This window comes from Nyctereutes procyonoides, unplaced genomic scaffold, assembly GCF_905146905.1.
Source record: "Nyctereutes procyonoides isolate TBG_1078 unplaced genomic scaffold, NYPRO_anot_genome, whole genome shotgun sequence".
Taxonomy (NCBI): Eukaryota; Metazoa; Chordata; class Mammalia; order Carnivora; family Canidae; genus Nyctereutes; species Nyctereutes procyonoides.
Window position 1 is genome coordinate 25,039,527 of NW_026575132.1, and position 27,876 is coordinate 25,067,402.

The following is a 27,876-nucleotide window of genomic DNA, read 5'->3' on the forward strand; positions in this document are numbered from 1 at the left end:
GAGCTGAGGTACCTCGAAAATGAGATTTTGCTGGGAGCCTCACCCTGACGTGCCCCTCACCGGTTCCTCCTGCCCAGAGGCCACAAGACCCACACACACACGGTCTCTGGGAAGTATATTTTATTTACATTTTTAAAATCTGTAACTAATATCTCTTCCTCCTTTCCACCCCCAGAGACTTGGGAAGGGAAAGAACGGGAACCTCAAAGACCTACTCCCCACATACAAACACTCACCCCCGCAGCTCACGCCAGCAAATGAAGGTGAAAGAGAAAGAGGCCTGACCCCCCTCTGAGGGACCCGCAGGTCTGGGCGAGGGTGGGGTGGGGGGCCAAGGGGTGGGTCTCTTAAGAGAAGGGACAGAGGGGGCAAGTCGGCTGAAGGGGTTGGAACGCAGTCCGTGGCCCCCTCCTCCTCCCCGTGCCCTACCGCCTCTGCTGGTGGGGTCTCCCTTCACCCCTCAACACCAAAGCAGAGGCCGCAGCCGTTAGCGGTCAGGTCTCTGCACACAAAATACTTTTGCTTTGTGGTCTCCTGACGTAGTCACCACCAGGGAGGCATCTCTGTGGACAGAAAGTGCAGGTCGGCGGGGCCGAGGGCCCGGGGCCCGGCCCAAGCCCACCACCCGGGGCCCTCGGGTGGCCACCTCCAGTGCAGCCTCGATTCTAGATCCCCAGTGCCTGGCACCGGGCTGATGTGCCACGTGGAGGGAACACGCTTAGAGCCAGCAACCACTAAGGGGATCAGAGGAGAGCCACCGCATGGGGGACAGTCCCAGCCCCTCAGCCCTGAACTGAGATGGGAGAGCCCAGGCAGGTCCCCGTCAACCAGATGTCGCAACTCCCTTGGGCTTCCCAGTGCGTCTGGCTCGCGGGCCGCCACCAGGCCTTGGGGTCCAGCTTCCCTGAGGAATCCCCTCCCACGGCCCAAGGACTCCATGGCCCCCGCGTGCTGGTCCCACCTCCCAATCACACAGGGGCTCTGGCCCTGGCCCAATTCACATACTTGCTGAGGGCAAAGTCCAGGATCTCGGCCGTGTGGCCCCGGTAGTCGGTAAGCAAGCGGCCGGTGCGGGCGTCCCAGAGGCGCACGATGCCGTCCAGGCTGCAAGTGTAAACCACGGCGGTGCCTGCCTCCCACAGCAGCTGCACGATGCCCGACTACACCCAGGTGCCAGAGAGAAGGAGGGCGTCAGGGCCAGGGAAGCTGACAGGCACCTTCCCCAGACTCTCAGGGACAGAGGGAGGGGAGGAAGGAGGGGAGGAAGGAGGGGGGGAGGGAGGGGAGGAAGGGGTGGGCGACAGAGAGGCCCCGCCAGAGCTCCAGGCTGCCTGTACCTGGTGCTGACACTGATGCCTGAGGGTCTGCGTAGACAGGTCATAGATGGCCAAGGTCCCATCCAGGTAGCCAACAGCTGCCAAAGGCATCCTGAGCAGAGGGGAGTACCACTAAAGAAAGGCTCGTGGAGGGACGTGGGCTCACGCACCCTGCACTCCTCCCTGGCTCCCCGGCCCAGGCGCCCCTTGCCCCACCCCCTTCTCTACAGCTGTCCTCATCTCCAGGCCCAGGCCCTGGCACTTCTCACTCTCACACTCACACGCTGCAGAAGCCCAAAGACTCCACGGAGTTGGACTCGCTCTCCTCCCCCTCTCCGACGTTGGGCTGGGAGGCCACGGTCTCGGGTCTGAACACACCCACCACCTGTAAGCCACGGGGGATGGAGAATCGGGACGGGAGGAGGGCTGATGGGAGGGCTGACGAGAGGGCAGCAAGGCAACGGGAGAGGCACAGGGGACGTGGGCAGCAGAGGCTCCAGCGACAGGCTGCAGGTCGCACTCACCTTGCCAGTGGTGGCACTGACCAGCTGGGCCTGGCAGTCCACGGAGCCAGTGAGGATCAGGCTGCCGTCCTGGTTGGTGGCGACACAGGTCAGAGGGCCCTGGTGACCCTCGGTCCCTAGGAGGGGGCAGACAGCTAGGTCAGGCTGCCCCAGGGCCCCGAGTCCTGCCCCAGGTCTCCTGCACAGACACCCCCAGCGAACCCTTCCCCTGCCTTAGAGACCTTTTAGTACGTGGATCGGACTTCCCTGCTTCAGGTCCCAGATCCTGATGGTGCCATCTTCATAGCCGACCACAGCTCTCTTCCCTGAAGGGCCACAGGCACAGAGGAGGTCAGATGGCACCTTTAGGCACACCCAGCAAGGGAATGAGGGGGGCGGGGAGACAGGAAAGTAAGGGAGCAGACCCTGCCCCATGGAAGGAAGAGTGTGCAGTCCAGGCCGGAGAGGGGACGCGGTCTGCTCTGGGGCCTGGGTCCACGCTCTGGACGGCAGACCTCAGAGCTGGCCGGCCAGGACCCGGAGGGAGCCCAGGAGGGTGAGTACACCTGGAGCCAACCTCTGTACACCCAGGGAAGGACGTACGGAGAGCTGCCCTCACCATCAGGGAGGACACGGCCACAGGTAGCTGGGCAGTTGGGGCCTTGGAAGGTCTTGCAGTCTCCATTTGGGACCTTCCACATCCAAGTGTTGCCATCAGCGGTGCCCGCCAGGAGGACAGGTGCCCGAGGGTGCCACTCCATCCACTGGGCAGAAAGGAAGGGTCAGCAGGGAGGCGCCTGTCACCCCATCCCGCCTAGGAGCCTGTCTGTCCCCTAAGCTCCACCCAAGCTGTCCTTGCTGCTGAGGTCAGCGGGGCCTGAACGGGAAACGGAGTAGACACCCTTGCTGCAACCTGAGAGCGCACTGGCTCAGAGCTGGCTGTGTCCGGGACAGGCGACACCGGACCCCCAAGCCCTCACCTCCCACCCAAGGCCCCACACAGCCAAACACCACTCTGACGATCTCACCTCCAGGTCTCCTGCTTCAAAGGACCACACTTCCTCCTTGGTGTCCACCTGCCACACTTTCAAGAGGCCACTCATGTCCCCGGTGGCCACTAGGGTAGAGTCGTGGCTGAAGCCAGCACAAGTAACAGAGTCTTTATGGCCTGCAAAGCAAAGTAGGTAGAAAGAGAGGAGAACGTCAGGGTACCTGGTGCTGGCGACACACGACCCAGGCATCCGGCCCCCAGGAAGGACCAGCTGGGAAGGAAAGAGGGGGGGTTCCCACCGTTACAGGTGACTCGAGTCACTGCCCGTGCCAGGCGCCAATACCCCCAGGCCTCCCTAGGGGTGGCAATGCTAGCCTCCCACTCAACCGTGCCTCGCTCAGGCTTACATCCTCCCCACTCTGTCCACTCCACGCCTCTGCCCCAAATACCTGCTCCCCCTTTCTGCCTAAGCCAGTGCTACCTCCTCGCAGACCCTGCCCAGACTCCTTTGGCCACTACCAGCTCCCTCCCCTGCACCCAAAACAGACTAGATCATCTGCTTTGAGGTCCTCGGGTCCAGCACAGGACGGAGATCAGTAAGTAGCTGCTGGAGGCATGAGCACAGCAGGCTAGCCCCCTAAGACCTCCAGGAGAACAGGACCTCAGCTGCGCCCCCTCACCTGCACACTCAAAGAGCAGCTCCCCATCGCTGAGCCTCCACACGAAAGCTTTGTCATCTTCACCCCCCGTCACAGCCAACGTGTTGGTCTTGGGGTCCAGGCTCACACAAAACACAGACGCTGTCCCAAGAGAGAGTCCACGAGTGAGCGGACAGGGCTGCCACCCAGGGTCCTGTCCTTCGGGAAGCCCACCCGCTTCCACCCAGAGCACCATGTCTTTCCTCCAGAAAAGAAGGGTGCATCCAAGTTCTAAGTTTCAAGCATCAGGTTGTTGGAGAAATCCCTCCCTACGCTTGCCAAGCTCCGGGTCCTTCTGCAGGGCCGTTGCCTTCACCACCCCAGACTGACGCTCAGACCAGAGCAGTGGACACGTGCAGGGCTTACAGGCTCAGCCGGGGCTGCCACCGGGCTGAGCACGGAGTGAGGGCACCCTGTCACCTGCCTTATTACGGACCAGTATTTGAGAAGATTATACAAAATATGCTCAGAAAAAGTACTGCCACCTCTAATTTACGATAAGGTAACTTCCTGAAAAGAAACAAAGACCTAGAGACGCTGACAAAGACCACAAATCCGTAAGGAGCAAAAGCAGATCCGACGCCCGGTGCCTGGGCGGGCTCCAGCAGCCCAGCCCCCCCCCCCCCCAGGCCATCCGGCGCGAGCTCCTCCGGGGCCCTCTCCCCGTCCCGGGGAAGGCTCCGGGCACAGCAGGCGTCTGATGTTCAGCAGCGCAGGTGCACGGGGTTTACCAGGGACCTACCTGAGTGCAGCGCGAAGGTGACTTCGCTGTCGTCCGGGCCCTCCATGCTGCCCACCACTCCTTCCTGGGGTTCCAAAACCCAGCCCTCCTCGTTGCCCTCTTCCTCTTCTTCCTCTTCTTCGAAGTCCACGTCTTCCATCTCCTGGGCCAGATCATCTGCTTTGGGGAGAGGGTTAAAAGGTGGGGCTCGGCAGCCAGAAGAGGCTTAGGCTGGGGTGTAGCAAGAGGGTCGGCTGAGGTCACACGGAGGGGGTGAAGCGGCGGGGAGGGGGGCACTGGCGACGGAGGACGCCGAGGCTGAGGACCCGGGGCTGGCCAGACCGTGTGGGAAGGGAGGACCGAGGGGATGACGGGAAGGGGGTGTGTGAGGGGAAGGGCCGGAGGAGGCGTCAGGGGAACCCCCACCCCTGCCAGGCCTGGGAACTACGTGCGGGGGCAGGGCAGGGAGTAAGGGCGACGGGGAGCGGCAGGAACGACCGGAGGGGAGGGGGGCCGGGGGGAGAAGCAGGGGTCAGGGGCCGGGGGAGCGCCTCCCGTCCCGCGGCCCGAGCGGCGGCAGTTCTCACCCGGGTCGGGCGGGCCAGGATCCAGCTCTACCACCTCGATAATCTCTTCATCACCATGGAAGCTCAGGGTCTCCAGTGGGGGGGTGTCAGCAGCGGCCCCGCTCTCCGATTCGGACTCCATGCGGCGCAAGCGGCCGATCCACTTCTCTGGGCCCAAACGCCTCCCAGAGTCAGCTCTGCGCGACGACGCGGAACTCGAGCCCCTCCTCCCGGGAGGAAGTAGGCGTAGGCGACTCCCCGGCAGGAAGAGCGACGGCCGCTAGCCCAATAGCGAAGGGGGCTACCCGGCTGATCCACCAATCACGGGGCAGAGCTGGGAAAGGGGGCGGGCCGTGGCGGGGAGAACCCAAACTCCGCCCGGCCTGACTCCGCCTCCAACAGGAGGGAAACAAGCGAGCGTGCGCGCCTCCGGGGTCTCCTGGGAAGAGTAGTTCTCCCGGGTCCCCTCGCGGGCTTCTGGGAGATGTAGTTTCTGGTCTGTAGGCAGGACGGAAGGAGCGGGGGAGGCCCCTTACGCAAACTACAATTCCCGGCGGGGAGCGCGGTGAAGGGGGATGGGATCTGAACATGGCGGCGGTGGTAGCTGCTACGGCGCTGAAGGGCCGGGGGGCGAGAAATGCCCGCGTCCTCCGGGGTAAGAAGAGGGACCCCGGGGAGGGCAAGGCCGCAGGGGATCCCCTTCTTATATACTCCCGACCAGCGATAGCAGGAGGTCATGGCTGTCGGTTCCTGCCCGCACCTCTCTGCGGGATCATAAAGAGTCTGGGGGCTAAAAAAAGATGCTCTCTGGAGGTCACCCAGCCCATCCCCTGCCCTCAAGTTCCGCGACACCTGCAGGGTCATGCTGCGAGAGGGAGCTCCGAGGAAGCCTTTTAGACTCCCGCGCTCCAGGTGTCTCACACTCACCGCAGTGCAGAGGATAGAGCCCCGGGCTTCGGGAGGCTTGGGTTCTAGCCCCGGATAATTGGCAGTTTGACCTTGGGCGAAGCAGCTCGTCTCTCGGGGCTTCAGTTTCCTCTTCTATAGAATGAGGGGAAGGAGTAGACTACCTTTAAGCTCCAGTGCTAACGTTCTGCAGTTTGAAAACCTTTTCTCCGATTCCCTTCCTACGTCTTATGTGAGCCCCACTGCAGTCCTTCACTTCCTGTGGTCCGAGCAGACGAAGAGCGACGAAGCTCGCCGTCCTGGCACCGGGGTGATGAGCCCGCAGTGACGTGGAAGTGGCTTTCAAAGGTGTCACCTCGATGGCAGTTTTCCCATCTCCCTTTGGATTCTCCCTAGCACTTGTTACTCCAAACCGCAGTCACTCCCCTTCCTCCCCTGGGCTCTCCTCCTCTTACTGACCTTCCTTCCTTCCTTCCATCCACAGGGATTCTTTCAGGAGCCACAGCTAACAAAGCCTCCCAGAGCAGGACCCGGGCACTGCAAAGCCACAGCTCCCCAGAGTGCAAGGAGGAGCCTGAGCCCCTATCCCCTGAGCTGGAATACATCCCCAGAAAGAGGGGCAAGAACCCCATGAAAGCTGTGGGACTAGCCTGGTGAGTTTTAACTAACTCTTTGCCCACCAACGGGGAATGGCACAGGGGAGGGCGGGACCCAGAAACTTCTCCAAGTTTCGGGTGGTGAGTTGAATCCGAGGTTGTGGGGATGGAACTGCTTGGAGTGAGGATTGGACTCTCGGAGGAATGAGGCAAGGGGGGTGGGAAAGTATGTGGAATTGGAGACACAGTGGGTTTTCTGTAGTAGTAAGCTGAGCTAATCTGATTTGAATTTGGGTCCCTGGCTTTACTCTCTCTTTTGGGAGCTTGGGGTGAAAGGCAATTGAGCTTTCATTGAGGTCACGTGAGAGAGAGTGTATTAGTTGAATAAGGAGCATCTAGAAGGTGTTCAGTGTATCGTTACTTAGATCTGATTCTGACCTTAATATGTATCGATGATCAATATTAAAAGGAGAGGAGGGGGAAATTAACGTTTTTTCCCCCACACCTGAGGTGTGCCTGTACTTTACAGTGTAATATGTTTAGTTTTTCTGAGATAAATGTTACATCTCCTAAATCCAAAAGATGAAAACATGTAAGAAAAAAATTACATCTCATTTCATAAAGGAGGGAACTAAGGTTCAGAGGTGGGATCCTCGCCAGGTCTTGTGACTCCATGCCCTCTCCCCCACACCAAAGTGCCTCCCAAGTAGTGGTTACTCAGATGGAGAACGGGGGTCTGGGAAGCGACATGGGGCGGTTAAGGCAGAAGGAACCTTTGCCGACACTTGGAGAGGGAAAGAGGGTGGGCTATCTGGAGAATCTGGCATAGCTGGCACAGCGGGATTGCGGGGGCTCATGTCAAGCAGAGTGTCAAGCTGTAGGGGACAGGAATGGAAAGGTGGGCAGAAAACCAACAACACGGGGCCTTTTGTGCTGTGCCTAGGAGTTTGGATTTGGCCAGGAAGTGACGGAGAGCTGTTACAGAGTTTTAAGCAGTGCAGCAGCAGGACCTGGTTTGCTTGGGGCCTTCCAGCAGCCAGTGCGGAGGCTGCATAGACACAAGAGGTATTGCAGTATTTGTGCGATCGATGAAGCTGGAATGAGATTCCCCCAGCAACTCTGACTCAGGCTTGGCCCCTCCCCAAACCCCATGCACATCTCCCCACCCCTAGGGCCATCGGCTTCCCCTGTGGTATCCTCCTCTTCATCCTCACCAAGCGGGAAGTGGACAAGGACCGTTTGAAGCAGATGAAGGCTCGGCAGAACATGCGGGCATCCAACACGGGCGAGTATGAGAGCCAGAGATTCAGGGCCTCCTCCCAGCATGCCCCGTCTCCTGAAGCTGGGCCGGGAGTGCAAGCCTGAGGAACACTGCAGCCCTCCCCTAGACTGTTGACTGTGGCCTCCAGACTGTGAAGCCCTTTGGGTTTGGCCGGATTCTGGTCCTTGCCTGTGAGGTCCACCAGAGGGCGCATGAAGCCCAGGCCGCTGCCGGCCCCTGCCCTGCCCTCCCGCGCCCTGCCCCTTCCCAGAAGCCAGCCAAAGGCAAATAAAGTCATCGAGTGTTTCAAGCAGAAAGGAACCAGGAGTGGGCTTGTGCATCCCTTGGGACGGGAGGGGCAGAGGGAGGGGTTGGTTACTCACGTGTGCTCCCTCTCACAGAAGCCCTCAGTGTTCCTGGCTGGATGGTTGGGGAGACTACAGAGACTTAAGTACAACAGGCCTAGGCTCAGGCCCTGGGGACCAAGCCTTCAGAGCTGCTGGCCAGGAGGGTGGGGTCCCACTGAGCCTCTAACAAAAAATAAAGAGAACCTGAAAAAGGACAGTCAGAGTGTGAGGGGGAGAAAGCAGGACTCCTCTTGGTCCGGTCCAAGTGACTTAGCCCCTCGGGGCCTCAGTTTCCTTTGTTGTCACAGGGATTGAACTAGTGATTTTCTAAGACATGGGTTCTAAAACTTGAACCTGTAGTCCATCTCCTCCGCCCCCCTACGGGCAAAATTGTGTGTACACATACAGCTCTGTGGGGAGGAGAGTTCATAGCTCTCCTGGGCTTTTGTAAAGGGTCCATGAGATGCCACTGCTCTGACCAGTCCCTGCCAGACCCAGTATTGCAAGGTTGAACCTGTACCAGAGTATTGCATGCATTACAGGAAGCACTGGGGCAAAACATATTTGGTTATCTTAGAAAAGGCGGAAGATGCCAAGCCAGAATGCAGAGGTGGGAAGCGGATGCTCTGGGCAGAGCCAGACCAGCACTCCCAAAGCTCACACCATAAAGAAACCAGAGCCAAACAGCGTTTTAACTTCTAAACATAAAACTTTATTACACTTCTAGATATGTCCTTTTGTGTGATATATTTAGAACCAAGTAGTTAAGAGAAGTCTTAATTACACCCTCGGGCTGATTTGGTTTCCACCCCCACAACAGTGACTCTTGTTCCCCCTTCCCCTTCACTTGAGGCACTTGGTGTCACAAAGAAAGAGGCAGGTTTAAGGCTCAAGTCTAAAATCCCCCAGCACAAACTTTGAGGGGAAATCTTTCGCTCAAGGTCCTCCCCAGGTTAATGTAAAGAAAGAACATAGAAGTTTCCATGGACGTCACAGGAGGTGTTCATTTCCCTCAGACCAGGTGGAGGACCCCCAGGGCATTTTCCCTGCCCCCACCCTGGCCTCTCTTCACCCTGGTTACTCCCTGGCCACACTTAGGATCCTACAAACCACCCCACCTCCTGACCTTCGCTCCTCACCTTCTGCTGAGCAACCTGGGCAACAAGAAGCAAGAGGTCTCTGATCAGAGATCTCAGAAGCACCCAGGGAGGCCCCAGGCAGCTTTGGAGAATGGGGACCAGACAGCTGCCAACGCGGCCTGTCCTCTCTACCACCAGAAGCCATGAGAAGCCCAGGGTAAATGCTGCTTTTTATTGCCCCCTGTGCTTGACTTTGCTGACTCTCCTCTTCCTCCCCAACTCCAAACAAACAGCACATACATGCCATCAAAAGAAGAGGGATTGAAGCAGGGGAGACCCATGGGCACAGATCTCATCTATCTTTGTAAGCTGGAAGGCGCCAAGGGTTGTCAAAGGAGTACAGGACAGTGGCCTAGGAGCACAGGAGGCTAGGGACAGAGCTCTCTGGCTTTGTTGGGGGTTGAGGGCAGAAATAGCTCTGGCTATTATGTAGAGCCCAGAAGCCTAAGGCATAGGTGGGAGGGGACACCTCATCACCTCAAAGTCACTTCTACCTCTCATACTCCTTTTTGGCTTTGGAATAGGCTCTCCTTGTCCCTCCCTGCAACCCCAGCTGCTAAGAAGAGTTTGGTGCCAGGTAGCAGGTAGGCAGCCAGCCCATCTTCTGCCTCGTTCTCACTGAGTCTGCCGAAGGCAAGAGTTAGTCCCCAGTTCCTCCAGCCCGCCCAGGACCTGCACATCCGCCGCCAGAGAGGCCACCCATCCCAAGGCAGAAAAGAAACTGGGCATGTTACTGGAGGAGAAGGAAAGGGATCTGGGATCCAGACTCTGGTCACAGGGCCCAGCCCTCTAGGAAAGGGAGAGCCTGCAGTGGGGCGGAACACGGTGTTCCTTAATTGCGATCCCCAACCAGCTGCAGCACAAAGGTGAAAATGTAGATGATGTCAGTGTAGATCTGCAGAGCGCCAGTGATGTAGTCCTCTGGGCTGATGGTGTGCTTCCGGTTACCCAGGACCAGCTGCGTGTCATAAGCCAGGAACTGTAGGAACAGGGAAGGCACGAGTGAGGACCCAGGGTGGCTCGGAGGCCAGAGCCTCCTTCTGGTTCTCCTTTGCCTGAGCAGATCTGTCCTGGGAGGCTCTGGGCCATGCAGTGTGCTTAGGGACCCATGAACGAACAGCAGGACACACGGTCTCTACCCTCTAGCGGTTCAGAGTCTAGAAAGGGAGAGAGACACCCTCATCTGTAACACGGCCTGCTGGGTGTGTTCTATAGCCGGCGGGTGAACAAGAGGTGGCAAGAATGCCCAGAAAATCTGTCACCTCTTGACAGTGGGGACTGGGGACGGGGAAGGGTAGCTGTGGCCCCGCTCCCTGCCTCCCAAGCAGCCTAAATTTAGGCTTCATCCATCTAGTTGCTCCTCCTCCAGCCCTTCAGCTCTGCTCCCTAGAGCGAACAGGGCCTTACTCACCAACGTGAAGCAGATGGCCCCCAGAGCAGCATACACCATGTGAAGCCAGTAAATCTGGAGAGATGGGACAGGCGTGGGGTTAGAAATCCTAGCAAAGCATGGACCGAGGCAGTCCCTCAGGACCAGCTGCTCCTGGAATTCTGGCGTCTGAGTAGGGAGACCCAGGAAGCTAGCTACACGAAAGGACTACTGCCTCTTAGATCCTGGAAGCAGTTAGCAGCATCCCACATTTGGGATGCCTGGGGCACAGTTGGTGGAGCATGCGACTCTTGATCTCGGGGTTGAGTTCAAAATCCACATGGGGTATAGAGATTGGTTTAAAAAAAAAAAAGAATAGCAACAAATCTGGACAAAGGAAACAGAGGCCATCCTCCAGTGGTCATATGAAACCAATCTCCAAAGTCAGGGTATAGAAATGTCCACTGTCCTTCTGGAAAAAAAGCAGGTGGTTGAGTTGTAGCTCTTGCCAGGGACAAAGCCATGCAGGTACTGGTTAAAGAGCCCTGTCACTGCCCCCGGTCACAGCACTCAGTCATGTTTCCTTCAGCCCAGCCTGGGAAGGAAGCCCCCTAACCACCCTAAGGACTGTCAGAATCATGGACCCCCCCAGGGCAGCCTGCTCACAGAAGGACAGGGCCAGCCCTGGTCCAGTAGACAGGTGGCCCTCCCAGCACTGTGCTCCCCTCTTCATGGGTCCCCTCCATCCAAGCCCATCTTCTCAGTCCTAGGTGCCTCGCCCAGCTCCCTTCTAGAACCTAACCTCAGCTGTGGGGCAGATCTCATCCACTACTTCGCATGGGAGTTGTGATGCTGAGCAGGGCTTCAGGTTCTACGGCTCTCAAGGCCTTCTGTCTCCAAACAGAGATTACCTGAGCCCCAAGAATGGCGCTCGTGTTGGCACCTTTGCTAGTCAGTTGAGAGCTTCCAGAAGTCAGAGCCTGCCCAGAGGCCAGGGCAGGGCCTCCTATAACACTTTATATGGAAGCATTTATATATCAGCTGACCCCAGCTCTCCCCAGACACTCACATATTTGAAGGACAGCACAATGGCAGTGACAATCCCTGTCACCATCAGCACAATGCCCAGGACACAGAAGAGGCCTGTGCATGAAGTGAAGTCCACCTGCCAGGAAGGGAGACGAGGCAGCTGTCAGGTAACTGTCGCAACCACTGCCCTGGCTCCCTGACCAGGGAGTCCCAGTGCTGCCTCCTAGCAGGCATGGGACTCACCATGCCACTCTGAGGACAGACACCAGAAAGAGTTTTGTAGGTGCAGACAGGAGGAGAAGGGGACTAGGGTCTCTAAGGGAAATCTCTGATGTAGAGGGGTCTGGGCCCTCGCAAGCCTGCTGAAGTGCCAAGCCTGGAGGGCCAGGTTTATATAAGAAAGGGATATGGTGTGGCCAGGGAAGGCCCCCCCACCCCATACCCTCACCTTGGTCTGGAAGCAGAAGATGGTGACTGAAATGGACACCACAGCAGTGATGATCATGGCGATGATGACGGCTTTGGTTTCATACACACTGAGGGGAAGGAGTCCAGAGAGGCCAGAGACATAAGTCATGTAGGAATGACTTCCAAACAGTTGCTTCTAGAAGGATCCTGCCCAGCATCCCCCACCCCCTGCAGATGACTGCCAGCCCAGGGACACCCCCAGGCCCCCATACTAGACACTTCACAAGAGTGTGGTAGTTTGCCCCTGAACGTACCTGGAAATGGTGCCGGTCATGAAGCCCATGGCAAGAGTCTGAGGGAAAGACAGAGACAAGAGCGGAACACATAAGAAAGGCAGCCTTGGAGGCGTGGCTGTGGGGGACTGCCAGGGCAGTGGCCAGAGGAGCCCCAGGACTTGGCCGGGTCAGGTTAGGGTGGGGAGGAAGCCATGGGCCACTTCCACAATTGTGTCCCCAGCCCTTCCCTGGGGTCAACCCTCCCTCGCCCCTTCTATACTTACAAAGAGGGTCAGCAGGATGATGTTCCATGGGAATCGGCGTCTGGAGGGAAAGAGACCGTGATTAAGTGACTGGGGCCAGCTTGGTATCAGAGACTCCTTTAGCAGAAGGAAGTTCTTGGCTCAGGGGCTTAGAGAATTAGGCCCTGACTGGGGGAGGGGAGGCTGGCGTGGCCTTTGGTCCCTGCTCAGGTGTTCTCTGCAGGCACAACATGGGCCACTGGGACAGACCTGGATCCATCTGCAGCTCTTACACTGCCTGCCTGAGCCTTGGATTCTTCCTATTTGCTAAACAGTTAAACTCTTACATACCTTGCAGATGTACCGTAAAAGTAACAGCCACATAGCTGAATAGATCCCACACAGGCAGGAGACCTTGAACACACCTGAATTCCAGCTGTGCCCACCACCATTCAGCTGCTAGAGGGGGATCCCCTTCTTCCCCAGACACTTGGCCCTCCCCCCTCGCCCCCCATCATCCCTTCTCATTGTCTGTCTGGGACTCACCTGGGTCCCTGGCAGCAGGCAAGGGTCAGATAGGTGGCCAGGAATACAGCACTGGGAAGAAATGGATGAGGAAGTAGTCTATGGGCCCAGCACATCCCTTGGCCCCCTCCGGGCCCCATCTGGCAGCACTCACCGGGCCGGCAGGTGGCAGACCCACAGAACCGTCTGGAAGTCTGAGGGGAAGCTACCCAGGACAAGATTACCCAGCCAAGGACACTGAGAACCTCTGAGAGGTTTGGGGTTTGGCCAGGAAGGAGACTGAAGGAGACTATGGAAGACGGACTAAGAGAACCTGGGGACCATTTGGCAGTATGCGTGTTGCCACCCACACCCCACCCCTGTTCTCGGGAGTTCTGTGGTGCTGGTACCCCTCCCTCGGTCACTCCACACACCCATACTTCCCAGCACAGCTGGCAGCTTGGTGGGCCCCTCTCAAAAAGTACTTTGATCCCTGCCTGGAGAGAAGCTGGTCAATGGTCCCCCTCATCTCCTTGCCCCCCTCCCCGAACACACACACACACACACACACACACACAGGGACAGGAGCAGAGACTCACTAGGACACATAGTAGACAAACAGGTTTCTCCTCACAAAATCACCGACTGGCTTCCTGTGGAACAGGGGAGGGTAGAAGGGGAGGAGTCACACACGGGCTTGGCCCCCTCCCTGCCCAGTCCATCCAACACAGGACCCACCCCCACCCACGCTCCCCACTGGGAAGACTGGGGCAGAGTCCTCAGACTCACACGAAGGTGAAGATAGCGATGATGGCCACCGTGATGAGCAGCTGGATGGAGATGATGGAGTAAACCTGGAACGCGAGTCAGGGGAGGGGCAGCCTGGTCACCATCCTGCCCATCTCCCCAGGAAGCAGGCAGCACCCCCCCACAACCCAGGAGCCCAAAACACCACCCTTTAATGGTGGGGAGGGGGCTCTCTTCCTTAATTCCGAAGGCTGTACTCTTACTTCATTTCCACCCGAGAGCTCTCCCCTGCTGCAGCCCGTCCCGAAGGTTACCCGCAAGCGAGGAGTCTGGCTCAGACACTGTGCACACCCTCAGGGCTGACCATTCCCCTCCAGCTGCCCCCTGACATTGCCCCTGCTTGTCCCACGTCTCGCCTGGGTTCCCTCCCTACTCCCCCTGCCTCACTGCACTAGCAGCCACGGCCTCCAGCTCGTCCAGCACTTGCGTGGGACATTTGGCGGGTGTCTGCGTACTCAGAGCAGGGCGCTGAGAGACGGGACATGGCAGGGAGGAAGGCTATACAAAAGCAGGATCGTTCTGCCTTCGGGTTGCTTCAAGTCTCAAAGGAGAAAGAAGTTTGCAGAGGCCAGAACACTTTGGCAGAGCCCATCTAGATTTTCCCAGATTGAATGTGTCCCCTGCCACAAGGTCACGGTGGAGAGGAGTGAGAGGGAACGTGGGTCAGAGGAGCTGGGGGCCCCTCTGAGGGCAGGGCAGAGCTGGAGAGAATTCAGAAGGTGGCAACAGATCTCCATAGGAATGAGCACCCCGGGGGCTCACGGTGCCTGGCCACCCACCCCATTCCCACAGCCAAGGGGCCTGGTTACGGTGGCCTCCGGGCCCATATCTCACCTTTCGGATGAAGGTATGCCGGACTTTCCTGTCATCCCATTCTCCAGGCCCGAAGCTTTCACTCACTGCTCTCTCTTCCCCATCATAGCCCTGGCCTGGGCCTGGGGACAAATCACATATGACCAATGGGGGCCTGGGACGTGTGGCCTCAATCCCAAAGCCTGCATGACATTATCTCAGAGCCTCCGGTATCTCCAGCCAAAAGACAGGTGCCATAAATCAGGAACTGCTCATCCAGCCAGGTCCTCTAGATGCCCTCTGAGTGACCCAGTGCTGGCCTGGGCACCATATGGAGCCATGTGTCCCTGTCACGAGGGGGCTTAGGTGTGCACCAGTCCATCAGTGCGCATCCACTGAGAGCTCCTTGGGTGAGGGTGTCTAGCCCACACCTGGGTGCTCTGGGGCGTGAACACACGTGGTCCCTGCCAGCTAGGAGTCACGACCTAGTGAGGAAGCCAGGCAGGGGCAAGGCTTGGAGTAGCAGCCAGAGGAGCTGGCAGGGTCAGGACAGGGGCATGATGGATGGAAGGAAGAAAAGGAAGGTAGAAACAGAGTACTTATGTGTGGAAGGTGGAGAACAGATTGAGGGCCGTGATCTCCAACCAGCAAACACGAGCGCTCAGGGATGGCAGGGCTCTGCGTGCCAAGGACAAAGCGTGACTGTGAACGTGACTGGCGTGCCAACATTCCCACCGGAACACGTATGAACACGTATGGGCAGCTGAAAGCCAGCCACGCTCCAGCATTTCAGAGGCTGCAGGGCTCAGAACATTCCATCAGTGCCTCCTTGGGAACTGCTTTCAGAATCCACATATGAGCCATTCGAGAAAAGTCCCTGCCTCTAACCTGGAATTTCTGACCCGACAGAGCATTTACCTGCCATGACTTTTATCAAACATCCAAATGACTTCTGGATGTTTGCAAACCTCAGCCATTACCTTAACAAAGGAGGGCCTGTCAGCACTGAGAATATTTGTTTTTATTTATTTATTTTTAAGATTTTTGTTTTATTTATTCATGAGAGACACACAGAGAGAGAGAGAGAGAGGCAGAGACACAGGCAGAGGGAGAAGCAGGCTCCATGCAGGGAGCCCGATGTGGGACTGGATCCTGGGTCTCCAGGATCAGGCCCTGGACTGAAGGCGGCACTAAATCGCTGAGCCACCAGGGCAGGCCAGCACTGAGAATATTAAAAAAAAAAAAAAAATAGGCTCCAGGTTCCAAAGGCAGTTCCAAAGAGAGGAGTCTGGGAACAGAGGTGGCAACTGTCTAGTTAGGACATGGAAGTGGCCTCCTAAGGTAGTCTCTCTCAAGTAACTGGTCACTTCACCCTGCCACTTTGCCATGAACTGTGTTAAGTTCTGGTGTGTAATATGGACTCAGTCTCCTTCCTGAATAAGGAGGATAGCAGACAGCCTGGGAGGAGGGGCTAGGTGCTGAGGAGGCAGGTGGGGAGGTAGCAGGTGGCCCAATGGGGGGGCAGGTGGGGAGGTAGCAGGTGGCCCAGTGGGGGGGTCCTAGGTGCTGAGGGGGTAGGTGGGGAGGTAGTAGGTGGCCTAGTGGGAGGTGCTAGGTTCTGAGGGGCAGGTGGGGAGGTAGCAGGTGGCCCAGTGGGGGGATCCTAGGTGCTGAGGGGGGCAGGTAAGGAGGTAGCGGTCAGCCAGGGAGGGGTCCTAGGTACAGAGAAGGCAGGTGGGGGGGTAACAAAGACAGGGAAACAGAAGGAGAGCTCTAAAGGAGGTGAAAAAAAGGGATGAAACAGGAAGCTGAGATGGAAGGAAAAGAAGTGGCTCATGTGGTACAAGTGCCACCATGTCCCCCTCCCCCGCCCCCCCCCCCCGCCGCTGCCGCCCTTCAGGGACTCACCATAATGCATGGGCATCGGGTGGATGGGGGGCACAGGCTGTGGGTAGCCAGCAGGGTGGCCGTAGCCAGGCTGTGGGTAGGCAGGGTAGGCAGGGTAGCCACCGGGCAGGACGGAGGGCTGCCCATAGCCCCCCTGGGGCGGAGAGCCAGGGTACAGGGGATTGCGGTCCTCATATGGAGGGGGCGCGCTGGGGTGGGACATGGCTGCTCAAGGCCTGAGGGGAGACCCCGCTGCTGGCACCTGAAACGAAGATAAGAGTAATCAGGGGTGCCCAGACTTGGCTCAGCAGGCCCCGTCCACGCTTCTCTGTGGAGAGGGGACCCTCGTATCTCCTCCCTTCATCATGAGGCCAGCATGTCATCCCGTGCCCACAGGCCCTCCCCATCCCCACAGTGCTGCCTGCCCCACCAGCTCAGCCCCTGCCCCCCTTCCCATGCAGCTTCGCGCCCGGGAAAAGCAGAAGGCCAGGGTTGTGCGGGAGCCCAGAGCCATCACTGGGCACAGGGGAATGGGGGTGAGAGATGGGGGACGGGGCCTGGGAACCTCCCCGGGCCCATTTAAGAAAAGCTTCCAGTGACCCAAGAAGAAGCCGGGTGGCCCCAGCCAAGCCGTGGGGTGAGTCACAAGGCCAGCTGGGACCCATGGAAGGGGTCACCCAGCCCCCAGGGCAGCTGGCAGGAGCCGCAGGCCTGAAAGGCAGAGCTGGGGAGGAGCCAAGGCTCAGCTTGGAGCGGGAGGGGGTGGAGGACAACAAGCTAGCCCCAGGCCGAGTGGCAGCGGGCCCCTGGCCAGCGGCTGAGTCAGGGGACGCCTGAGAGGCCTGGGCCAGGAGGTGCCCTCGGCTGGCCACCCGGGGCTGGGAAGCTGTACAAAAGGGCAGGCCAGGGACAGGACTTTCTGGTTCCTTCGAATAATAACTAAGGCGCATCCGATGGGTGTGGAGCAGCCTCGCTGGGGAGTGGATGGTGTGTGCAGGGCCCTGAAGCTCTTTTGGAGGGACAGACACATGTTTTGACCCCTGGGGCCTCTGGTATCCCCATGTTCCCCAGCAGGGGCCATGGCTCGTGGGGAGGAGAGAGCGCCAAGGAGTCGTGCCACCAGGTCCAGCCTGTACCTTTTGTGCATCAGGAAGGGAAGGGCTGAGGAACAAGGAGGAGGAAACCCCAAAACAGCTCAAAGGGACCCTCAGGTGGTGTGGCTCCAAATGCTCCATTCAGATAAGGGAATCGAGGCACAGAACAGTGCAGTGCCTCATGACCCCCCAAGGTTACAGAACTAGCAGGTGAAAGCACAACCAGAATTGAGGCCTTTAGGGTCCTAGGCACACTGTGTGTTATGTTGTGCTCTTTAATTTTTATTTTGTTTTACTTAATTGACAGAGAGAGCGAGCCAGGGAGCACAGCAGGGAGCCTGATGCAGGGCTCGATCCCAGGACCCTGGGACCATGGCCCGAGCCAAAGGCAGACACTTAACCCACTGAGCCACCCAGGCACCCTTATACTGTGTTCTTGATGCCTCTCAGGCCCCACAACTGTCCTCCAGGCCTGGTGTTCCCCTGAGGTGGCAAAGATGGGGGCTTGGAAAAGCTAAGGAGGCCCCAGAAAGGCCCTATGTCCTTGGTAAAGAGGGGCCTTGAGAGGGCCATGACCTCGTCCTGTAGCATCTCCCAAGGGGCAGACCTTCGGGCCCCAAAGGGAGGAAGCACCCCCAGATCCAGGCAGTCAGACACCCTCTGAACATCTGCCGGGAGAACCGGCTTCTCTTTTTAGGGTACTCCATGGAGTCTAGGGAGCAGACAGGGGGCTATCTTATCTCCTCTCTTAAGAGAAGTGGGAGAGTTCCGAGAGGAAGGTGGGAGCAGCAGCGGGGAGGCATGGAGTACCAGGCCAGGCCTCTAACTGGATTACTTTGAGGAAAGTAGACAGACCAGCACGGCAAGGATGTGTCAGGTCAGAAATCAGAAAGACCTTTCTAGCAGTGAAGGTGGGACACAGTGACCTGAGGCGCCCACAGCAGGCTTGCAGTGTGGCCTGCACGGTGGAGCAGAGCCCGCCAAGGGGCTGAGGACCAAAAGAGAGCAGGCGAAGACCAAACACTGAGTGTTGGGAGTTTCAGAAACAGATATACTAACTGCTCTAGGAATGTTCTGGTCTCACGTAAGGGTAAAGAAATAAGCATAAATAGTTGTAATATGGAAATTTCTGTAGATGTTTTAAAAGGAAGAAATGCAAGCTGGCTCTACTCCCCTGAGGCAACTGGCTCCTTCTCCCTCCACCCCATCTCCCGCCCCTCTCCAGGAGCACCCCCCCCCCCGCCTCTCCCCACACACACCAGGTCTAACTCCACCAAGAGAATGAATGGCCTCCTGTTTGTTGGAAGAGGTACAAACAGGTCACTTAGGGAGCAAGGCTGCCAGTCTTTTTATGGCCATCTCAGCCCAGGGCCCTGTGACACTCACCCACCTGGCTGGCAGCACACAGGTGAACTGGCTACACATGACCCAGGAGACGGGCAGGGAAGGCCCTGTGGTTGGAAGCCCCAGCTGGGCCACCACACGGTGATGTCACCAGGCCCTGGCCCTGTCTCCTGCTCAGGGTGTACCTCTGTAAAATGAGGTGTTATGGGCCAAATGATCTGTGAGCTCATTTCCAGCTCGAGCAGACTGAATTATCTGAGCCACCCAGCTACGTGGGGCTTGCCCTTTGCCCAGCCAGCAGCTGGCTCTCCCTCCTTCCTCTAAGCCAAGCCAGGCAAACAGGTCCCTTCCCAGACCACAAGGGCTGGGGCCCCAGTGGTGAATCACTGAGAGGAGGGTCAGCCTTGGATGGGCTACCAGGACTCCAGGGGCCCCCTCCAGCTCAGAAGGCTGTTGACTCACAAGGACTCCCTCTGACTATTCTGGTTTCAGAGGAATTCACCAGTAAACCTGCTTGCTGAGGACACAGCAGGTCACAGTCCAGTTCTCCAAGGGCTTAGCCACCAGCCCTCGCTCCCCAGAGACTGGCAGTGGACCACTTCACCTCACGCTGCCTCCATTTCTCCACCTGGAAAATGGGTTTAACACTATAATAGTACCCTCCACAGAACTGTAAAAATATGCACGAGGCCCTTAGAAGGGTACCTGACCCCCAATAAAAACAGTAAATGGTGGCTATTTTTAGTGATTATTTTTATTAATCCTTACAGTATCCTTACAGTAGTCCAACACAGTGGGTAAGTGTTATCCCTATTTATAAACGAAGAAAAGAAAACCCACTGTCTCAAGGTTACTTAGCTAGGGTGTGATGAAGTCAACCCCCGACCTCCAAGACTCCAGAGCCCATGCTCTCATCCCACATTTGGCCCCCATCTATCTAAGCCTCTCGCCACTTGTCACGGCTACCCATCTAAGACTCTCTAACAACAGAAGACTTACATAGCAAGTGGACACTGGGCCATTCAGCGCCCTCTCTGTCCCTCCCAACCCAACCCCATTTCCAGACAACTGGCAACAGGTGAAAAGGGTGGTCAGAGATAGAGATTCTTAACTGCCAGAGCTGAAAGCAAACCCACTCATCGAAGGTGAGCCAACCCCTTCACTTTACCAACCAGACAGGGAAGTACACTGACCTATCTGCGGTCGTGGAGCTGGGCCTAGGGCTCTCTGAGGTAGAGTCCTGGGCACGGAAGAGGGAGATAGTGTTCAGGTGAGTCGGGGGAGTAGCTAAGTTCAGCCACACACCCCTCTGAGCAGGGCCCGGCAGGGCAGGAGCCTCGTGGGGCAGGAGCCTCCAGCCCAGGGCTGCCAGCGCCAGGCCTTCCCCCTGCCTGCTGCCCAACCTACACGAGGGCCCCGGCCACTTCCATGCCATCGAGGCCTCAGCTAAGGATGAAGGGCTGGCCTCTGCCTACATAGTAGGGAAAGGGGGAAGTAGTGGTCAGTATTTACTTTCGTAGCTATGACTAAGGGTAGGAGCTGGAGAACGGGGAGTCCAAAGGGAAGGAGGGGAAAGAGGAGAGAGACAATCCAGGGGGGGCAGGGGGATGACTGGTGCCCAAAGCCTAGAAACCAGGAATCAGGTTGTCTGGGTTCTGCTAGGAGCTGGTGGAGGAGCTCAGTCTCCAGGGACTAAAAGGAACCAGAATCTTCCTAAAACACAGTAGGCCTTCACTTTCTCCTGAACGCTCTCTACAACAGGAAGCAAGGCTGTTCCACTTGCGAGCAGCCTGAATCATTAGAACATTCCTCCTCACCACTCCTGTCATCAAGACATCCTAACTCTCCCTCCTCCTTGCCATGTTACAAATCTAAGTTTGCGCCACCCCCATCCTCATGGCCCCAATCCTCCCCATCAGGAGGGTGCCAGAAGCTCTCCTTTCTCCTCCAGACCCAGCATTCGGGCAGCAGAGTGGGTGGGCTCAGACGCAGGTTTTCAGATTCAGCCCTGGGGAAGCGTCTCCCTCCGCTGGAGCCATCTCAGTGCGGCCACCATACCCCTGCCAGCTGAGGTCACGCTCCCCTGGGGGCACCTGAAGGGTTAAGGCTCTGGAATCCACAGAGAAGGGTAGTGCAGCAAGAGGGCGAGGGTGTGTGTGTGTGTGTGTGTGTGTGTGTGTGTGTGTGTGTGTTGGAGGGAGGGGCGGAAAGGAACAGCTGACTGGTCCAGGCAGCCTGCCCTCCTCTCTGCCAGGAACGGATGCCCAGAGCCAGAATGGAAAGAATAGCTCAGAGCATGCGTCTCAGGAAACCCCACCCAGCAGGCCCAGGAGCACAGCCCCTGGACTCTCAGGACAGTCTCCTTCCCTCCCTTTTCCTTTACCTACCCCCCTACTCCCCTAGCTCTCCCCCACCCCCAAGAACTCCCCTCCCGTCCCCACCCCAGCTCTGAGCCACCAGGGCAGAGGAGTAAAAAGATACACCCAGGAGTGTCTGGGCAAGTCACCAGGCCTGCTGCACACGGGCACACGGAAGAAGAGGCCCAGAATCAACTTATCCTTCTGTCTGCCGGGCTTCTGGGAATAACAGGATGACTCGGAGGGGATCTAAATCTAAAACCTGAAACGTAAGAGCTGGCGTGGCCTTTAGGAATCATCTGGTTGTCTGACAGACAAGAAACCCCAACGCCAGTAAAGTTCCCGCCCAGCCCATGAAAGGCCCTCTCAGTCATGGGGTTTAGAACTTCCATTCCCAGCCCTGCCCACTGTCCGAGAACCCAGTAACAGACGCAAGCACACGCACAGCTGAGGCGGAGCCAGGATAGGTCACCCTGCCCCCCCCACCTCCCCACCCCACCCCACCCCACCCCCACCCCCGTCCTCTGTGCCCTCCTGCTCAGAAATAGATAAGAAGACTGCCAACCCACGACTTCCCTCCTGGCCTCCGGTCTCAAGCCAGGGTGGCCTCTCTCCCATCCGAGGTGGAGAAGGATTGGGGAGACACCCTGGAGAACAGGGGAGGACCCAGGCCCCACAGCTCCATCACCCTTCAGTGGGCGGGAATGGAGTGTGTCACCAGTGCAGGCAAGCTCAGTGACCCCAGCCACGTTGCTGGTCCCAATGGCCTGGAAATGCAGATAAGGAAGGAGGCTTCAGAAACACAGTCCCTAGCCCCCCTCCTCCTCTGCCTTTCATCTCCTGCATTTCTATCAGACTTCCAGGTCAGGAGGGAGGAGAGGCAGACGTAATGAGCCACCCACAGTGGAGAAGGGAGACTGACCTTTCCCTGCGGTGGGCAGGACGGGCAGGGAAGGGAGAGAACCTTCAGCAGTGAGTACTGGGTACCTGTTACTGGCTACTAAGGCAGGTCTGAGCCTGACAGCAGCCCTCTGATGAGGTGCGTATCCTTCTCCCCACTCTCCAGAGGAGAAAACTGAAATTCAGAGAAAAACAGATCTAAGGACCCACAGCGGGCAAACAGCAGAGATGTGTTTGAACCCAGATTTGATGTCTGATTTTCGAGTTCACGCCCCGTCCTTTTACACCTGCTGAGTGTAAGCCTCTGAGGCACCCCCACCAGCCCCCCTGCATGAACAGGCCAGCACCTGGGGTGGGCTGAGGCCATAAAGACCATTTCCTTGTAGACAGTCAGTCCACGCCAGAGCCCTGGGCTAGAAGGTAGGGAGCGGGGTTCTTGTCCTGGTCCGTTCTTGTCCTGGTCCTAACTCCACCGAGAGTCAGGGTGGGCCACTCCACATCCCCGGACTCACTTTTCCCCTCCATAACACAGATACACTGAACCAAAAGGTCAAGTTCATTCCAACTCCAACAGCCTCTGATTCTGAAGGAGCAACCTTACAGAGCACAGCAGGTTTCGGGGCAGAACGACCTGCTTCCTAAAGAATCTACACTTGGGGTCACTACCGATGTAGAACATCTACGGAGGCAGAGGCACGTGGCATGTTCAGGGGACGGGAGTGACCCTAACACCCTCTCCTCCCAAACTGCCCTCATACTGCCCTCTGGAACCTATGGCCAAGCTTACCCCAGAGCCTGAGAGAAACAGTGGAACCCTGTAGACAATAAAGAGGACCAGGCAGGAGGGAGGTCAAGAGACATGGGCTCCAGGTGGGCTCCGCCAACCAGGCAAATGACCTCCCTTGGCCAACTTTTCCTCCACCTCAGCCCCCATGGAGAAGAGAGGGAGGGACCCACTACCCAGAACCATGGAGCCAAGAGCTAAAATCACCCAGCCAGGCATTTCCGGGACTGCTCTAAGGAACACACCCCCAGGAGATGTTAATGGATGAGCTCTGAAACAGATAAGTCTGAAAAACAATCCATACCCCTTTTGGAAATTCCCAGGGCACAAAGGCATACTCCGCCTCTGAGCCGTCCTGCAGTGAGCACAACTGTTCAACTCTGCTGTAACCCACTTTCCCTCCAAACTTCCTTACACCTGAAACACTTTTATCAGGGCACATCTAATTACTATCCTGTGGGATGGTGACCAGTCCACCTTTGTTTTACAGATCAGATCCAGCCCTGAGAATGATTCACGTCCTAACTCTTAAAGTCCCTGTGCTTAGAGCCAGCCCTCAGAGCAGTCACATGAAGGACGGGCAGGCCCCCTCACTCTGAGTCAGCTCAGTGCCACGGTCCCACGAGGGACCTTCCTGTCCTCTCCATCCACTGCCCATGCCCCCACCCCCACCCCCAAGACAGCCGCTATTATAATCTCCACAGTGGGATTTACTGCCAATCGCTGGGGCACATCTTCATAGCACAACTAGGAGACTGGCATCCCCGAACCTCACCTTTATGTAATGAGAAAATATACGGATCATTAAATGCAAGGACTCATTTTTATCTTCCTCCCTGACCAGTGCACTGAGTACTCTCAGTACCTGGCGCTGCGGCCTGTGGAGTTCTGAACAGCTTCTTCAAAACAAGACCCAGGTTTTAGTCTAGAATCCCCGACCTTAGGGTTGAAGGATTCCGGGTCAAGGCCATCCCCTCCACAGCATTCCCAACAGAATGCTCAAGAAAGCCCACATCAGCGGTAACTGTAACCGGATTGTTAGCAGAGGCCTTCCTCCCAGAGAGCTGTCTGCGCCTTCACTCTGCGGCCCTCCCCCGTCGGCCCTCCAAAGGCGCGAGTGTGTGTTCCTTCTCCGGGGCTTCTGCTCTTTCCGAAGGAGCCAGGGTGAGAAGTTCCAGGGGTGGAAGTGCTCTGAGGTGGACAGCTTCCAGCTGAAGGAGGCCGAGCTGAGGTGGCTATTACCCCAACTCGTGATAGGAAGCGCTCCCCACACTTATGGTGTAACCCATCATTAGGTCTCTGACAGGCCCATTTTTACAAGTGAGGCCCTGAGGTTATAGCACCAGAAGACAGAGGAAGTCAGGGCCCTTGACACTGTGTGGTGCCATCTCTTCCTTCTAAGTTACAAACCAGGTCTCTGGTTAGGTCCCAAGCCTAGAGAGACAGGGACAGCAGGCAGGTGAAGAGGAAGTATGGCTCTGCCCCAGCCAAAGCAGCCCCCAGGCAGCACCTGGCTCCCCCTGCCACCACTGGCCAGGCCAAAGGCGCCAGCTTTGAAACCAAAGCTCTCACCGGTGAGATGAATATTTCAGAGCCCCAAGGAACTGGACACCCGAGGGACCTGCCATGACATCTGGCTCTGACCCTTTAGTTCCCAGGCCTACCTCCATTTATCCCCGCCCTAAGTGCCTCAGGTAGGAGGCCACCCCCTGGATACCACCCCGAGGCACAGTGGGGCGAGGGGACGCACACCCCCAGAGGACAAGAGCTGATGCAGGGCCCAGGGGTCAGCCTCGAGCCTCCCAGCAGCCTTGCCCTCCACTGGCTCCTGGCTCCGACCCGCTCCACTTGTTTTCCCTTTCCCGAGTTCCTGTTGGGTTTTCATGATGACCCTGAGGCTGCGGGACTTCCTGGTCGCCTCTCTGGCCGGCGGGGGGCGGGCGGCTGGAAGCAGGTGGGCTGAAGCGAAGTCCGCGACGCGACGGGGTGACCATTCCCCATGCCCAGCACGGTGGGCGGCCGTCCGCCTCCGCCCCGTGCCCTTTTACCTGCCCCCAGACCCCCAGGCGCCCCTCCCCCGCCCCCCCGCCGGCCCAGGCCCCGCGGCCCTCGCCCCGCGCCAGGAGGGGGTGCGCCGCCCCCAGACCCTGCGCTCGCGGGGCCGGGCCCGCCGCTGCCCCCGCCGCTGCCCCCGGCGCGAAGCGGGCGCCACCGGACAAGGAAAACTTCCCGGGCGAGGGCCGCGGCGTCTCCTGCGGCGCCGCCCGCCGGGCCCCGGGCCGAGCCCTCCGCGAAAGTTCGGGGCGCCGCCCCAGCCCGGCGTCCGTCCCCGCCGCCCGCGGCCCCCCCCCACCCCGCCGGCCCCGCACCCCGGCTTGCCTGGCCGCTCCGACCGTGCGCTCCCTCCCGGCGCGGCTCCCGGCTCCCGGCCTGCCCCCGGCGCAGCGAGTCCCGCACGGAGCGCGCGGCCGGGCCTGGGCTGCGCTGGGCTGCGCTGGGCTGACCCGGGCCCCGCGCCCCGCCCCGCCGCGCCGGCCCTCGTGGGGAGGGGCCTCGGGGCGCCGCCAGGGGGCGCTGGCGGGGGGAGGGGGTCCCGCCCGGGGTCCCGGCTGCGCGCCCCCCGTCCCGTGCCCTCTGGGGTAGAAGCAACACGTGACGGTCGATGGAAACTTAGGAAACACCGAAACGCGGGAGGGGAGCCTCCCCCCACGCCTCCCGACGCCCTGCGGCAGCGCTGGCGCCGCGCCTCGCCCGCCCGCCCGCGTCCTTCCTCGCCCGCTGGGGCCGGCCGTCCGGCCCCGCGTGCGTTGCTCGTGTTCCACCCAGCGCGGCACCACGAGCGTTTTTCTTGTCACTGGGTCATTCTTCAAAAGCGTAGTTTTAATGCCGCGGAGCGTTCTACCGCGTTAGCCGTGCCGACTTATCTAAGCAATTTCCCACTGGAAGACATGTAAATTGTCTCCCATTTCTCCTTATTGGCCATAAATCCGTGGTGAACCTCCGTGACAGTTCTCTCCTCTGAAACCCAACGCACTTCACACGCTGAAGATGGGACTTAGAATCCCTCTGTCTCTGGGAATTAAGACATTTCCTGCTTGAAGTTACTTCAACCAGGAAAGCAGACGTTTTAGAGTCAGAAATCCTGACTTGGGATGTCGGTTACTGGCATTGATGGGCCTGTCATCGCGGCCCCCCACGCCACTCCCACCCCGCCACCTAATGCAAGGATTTCCTCCTAGTAAATTTTACAGACCAGGAAATGGGTTTTGCGAATTTGTGAAACATTTCCTGAGTTGGGGTAATTGCAAAGTCCATGTTTTTTTCCATTACGCCAAAGCTGCCAGCCGATGAACAGCTCTCTATCAGGTGCTTGTCTAGTGCTAATAGCTACAAATCAACACCACCGCTGGATGGCCTTCCCAGCCTGTAGGGTGCTCACCTCTTGAATGGCAGCGATGGGGCCAGGACCCTTGAGGAAGCACAGCTAGCAATGAGTGCCGGTAGACCACCAAGACAAGCAGAACCCCTCCGGATTCCAGACCCATCACTAAGCCCTTCTCTTGACCCGATTCCCTCTGGTGGCCAGCCAGGCATTGTCATAGAGCAACACTTAGGAAGGAAGGGCCCATAGACTTACCTGGAAGCTCGTAAGTGAAAGCCGTGTGCCTACTAGCAAGCACAGTAAGCAAAATTACCTCTTAGATTGTATATTTCAAACCAATTAAAATACAGATGTTTTTAAAATCGCGTCCCCCCCCACACACACACAGTTTGTATGTTTATTTGTATAGATATGATTTAAGTAGGAGTTACTTAGGGGGACTGGTGGACATTTTGGCAGGCTAACCACCCCCCAGCCACCCCAACTCTCAATATGAATTGAGAGCCACAGACCTCATTTTAGGAAGTCCCCTCCCAAAGTGTGAGCTTACCCGCCAGAGCTCACAAGAGCAAGTTCCCTGACAGCAGAATAGAGCCCTTGGTGGGATGTAAAGCCCCGCAGAATCTGGCCAGATCTCTGGACACCCCCTTCATGTCCTCTGCACTTAGCTTCCTTCTCCAGAAAGCACCCTCCACTTTCTGGAACTGCCAGAACAGTCTCCAAGGAGATTTGCTTTCCGGCCAGCAATCACATCCGCCTCGTGGGAAAGTGGAATGTGGAGACACGCACTGACAAGCTCCACACAAGCTTTGCTGCGTGCTTTCTCCTGAGCCCATTTTCTGATCATGGAATCACGATCCTAATCCTAAAGAATCCGAAACGAAGCACCTAGCCCGGAGCACACCATGGGCATTCAGTAAATGATGTCTCCTTCTCTTGACCCCTTTTTATCCCTGGATAAAAGGAATAAGGGCCTTATTTATAAGACTCTTAGCAGATTATTAACTAAGCCCCTACTGTCTGTCAAGCAGACAGGAATTTCTGGTTCTGGAGATAACAAAACTGAAGGACACATCAACGCCCCCCCCCCATCCTCAAGAAACTCACAGTCCAAGAGAGAAGGTAAAAGACCACATAATGTTAATTTTGACAGCTTGGCAAGTGCTGGATGAAGAAGTATTCGCTTGGGAACAGCATCTTAAGCAAAAGGTTTAGGGCCCCTAGATCCCAGTAATCTAGGATTGAGCAAGTAGAGTGGGAGTGCTAAGAAATTGGTCTGGGGGGGCACCCGGGTGGCTCAGTCAGTTAAGTATCTGACCCTGATCTCAGCTTGGGTCTTGATCTCAGGTTCATGAGTTCAGGCCCCATGCTGGGCTCTACACTGGGTATAGCCTACTTAAAAAAAAAAAAATGGGGCTGAACAAGGAGACAAGGGGTCAGAATTAAGATTTTATCTCCAGGGCAATGAGAGGCATGTGTCTGTTAACAGCCAGCTAGAGGGAAGTTTTGGGGAAGGTCACGGGAGGCTTGGTGGTACCCCTGGAGTGGGGCTGCCAGCTTCAGCAAATAAATATGCAGCATGACCAGTTATATTTGAACTTCAGACAAACAACAAATAATTTTTTGGTAAGTATGCGTCATTGTCCCATATAATATTT

At 57.6% G+C, this 27,876-nt stretch overlaps 3 protein-coding genes across 6 annotated transcripts; 1 reads left to right on the plus strand and 2 right to left on the minus strand.

The window, feature by feature from the left end:
• Positions 1 to 103: 103 nt before the first annotated feature.
• AAMP (angio associated migratory cell protein) lies at positions 104 to 5,010 on the minus strand. Of its 2 annotated transcripts, none has more exons than XM_055345334.1 (11): positions 4,817 to 5,010; positions 4,251 to 4,406; positions 3,491 to 3,610; positions 2,848 to 2,987; positions 2,439 to 2,583; positions 2,062 to 2,145; positions 1,841 to 1,956; positions 1,598 to 1,701; positions 1,338 to 1,428; positions 1,006 to 1,160; positions 104 to 563 (listed from the first exon to the last, which is right to left on the minus strand). In XM_055345334.1, the coding sequence occupies exons 1-11, from the start codon at positions 4,935 to 4,937 to the stop codon at positions 488 to 490; spliced, it is 1,308 nt and encodes a 435-aa protein (XP_055201309.1). In that variant the 5' UTR covers positions 4,938 to 5,010; the 3' UTR covers positions 104 to 487. The 2 variants fall into 2 exon arrangements, with proteins under 2 accessions (XP_055201309.1, XP_055201308.1); XM_055345333.1 differs by having other exon boundaries at positions 4,251 to 4,409.
• Positions 5,011 to 5,332: 322 nt separating this feature from the next.
• LOC129523026 (probable hydrolase PNKD) lies at positions 5,333 to 7,879 on the plus strand. The gene is made up of 3 exons (XM_055345652.1): positions 5,333 to 5,450; positions 6,186 to 6,354; positions 7,470 to 7,879. The coding sequence occupies exons 1-3, from the start codon at positions 5,384 to 5,386 to the stop codon at positions 7,660 to 7,662; spliced, it is 429 nt and encodes a 142-aa protein (XP_055201627.1). The 5' UTR covers positions 5,333 to 5,383; the 3' UTR covers positions 7,663 to 7,879.
• A 715-nt stretch (positions 7,880 to 8,594) lies between these two features.
• Positions 8,595 to 26,876, minus strand: TMBIM1 (transmembrane BAX inhibitor motif containing 1). 3 transcript variants are annotated; one of them, XM_055345650.1, is made up of 12 exons: positions 26,769 to 26,876; positions 16,379 to 16,619; positions 14,513 to 14,613; positions 13,661 to 13,725; positions 13,471 to 13,524; positions 12,914 to 12,964; positions 12,410 to 12,449; positions 12,165 to 12,202; positions 11,891 to 11,978; positions 11,483 to 11,578; positions 10,456 to 10,509; positions 8,595 to 10,023 (listed from the first exon to the last, which is right to left on the minus strand). In XM_055345650.1, the coding sequence occupies exons 2-12, from the start codon at positions 16,578 to 16,580 to the stop codon at positions 9,877 to 9,879; spliced, it is 936 nt and encodes a 311-aa protein (XP_055201625.1). In that variant the 5' UTR covers positions 16,581 to 16,619; positions 26,769 to 26,876; the 3' UTR covers positions 8,595 to 9,876. The 3 variants fall into 3 exon arrangements, with proteins under 3 accessions (XP_055201625.1, XP_055201624.1, XP_055201626.1); XM_055345649.1 differs by lacking the exon at positions 26,769 to 26,876 and adding an exon at positions 25,216 to 25,358; XM_055345651.1 differs by lacking the exon at positions 26,769 to 26,876 and adding an exon at positions 25,206 to 25,348.
• Between the last annotated feature and the right edge of the window lie 1,000 nt (positions 26,877 to 27,876).

Bases quoted from the DNA above. Each gene is read 5' to 3' on its own strand.
- AAMP (XM_055345333.1), bottom strand. From the start codon at position 4,937: ATGGAGTCCGAATCGGAGAGCGGGGCCGCTGCTGACACCCCCCCACTG. The intron at 3,611-4,250 runs GTAGGTCCCTGG...CTCTTGGGACAG, and splicing joins CACCTTCGCGCTGCACTCAG to CGTCTGTGTTTTGTGTGAGC. The intron at 1,429-1,597 runs GTGAGTGTGAGA...CCCTCTGCTCAG, and splicing joins TCTTTGGGCTTCTGCAGCGT to GATGCCTTTGGCAGCTGTTG.
- LOC129523026 (XM_055345652.1), top strand. From the start codon at position 5,384: ATGGCGGCGGTGGTAGCTGCTACGGCGCTGAAGGGCCGGGGGGCGAGA. The intron at 5,451-6,185 runs GTAAGAAGAGGG...TTCCATCCACAG, and splicing joins AAATGCCCGCGTCCTCCGGG to GGATTCTTTCAGGAGCCACA. The intron at 6,355-7,469 runs GTGAGTTTTAAC...CCCCACCCCTAG, and splicing joins AAAGCTGTGGGACTAGCCTG to GGCCATCGGCTTCCCCTGTG.
- TMBIM1 (XM_055345650.1), bottom strand. From the start codon at position 16,580: ATGTCCCACCCCAGCGCGCCCCCTCCATATGAGGACCGCAATCCCCTG. The intron at 13,525-13,660 runs GTGAGTCTGAGG...CCTGTTCCACAG, and splicing joins ATCGCTATCTTCACCTTCGT to GAAGCCAGTCGGTGATTTTG. The intron at 12,965-13,470 runs GTGAGTCTCTGC...ATTTCTTCCCAG, and splicing joins TTTGTCTACTATGTGTCCTA to TGCTGTATTCCTGGCCACCT.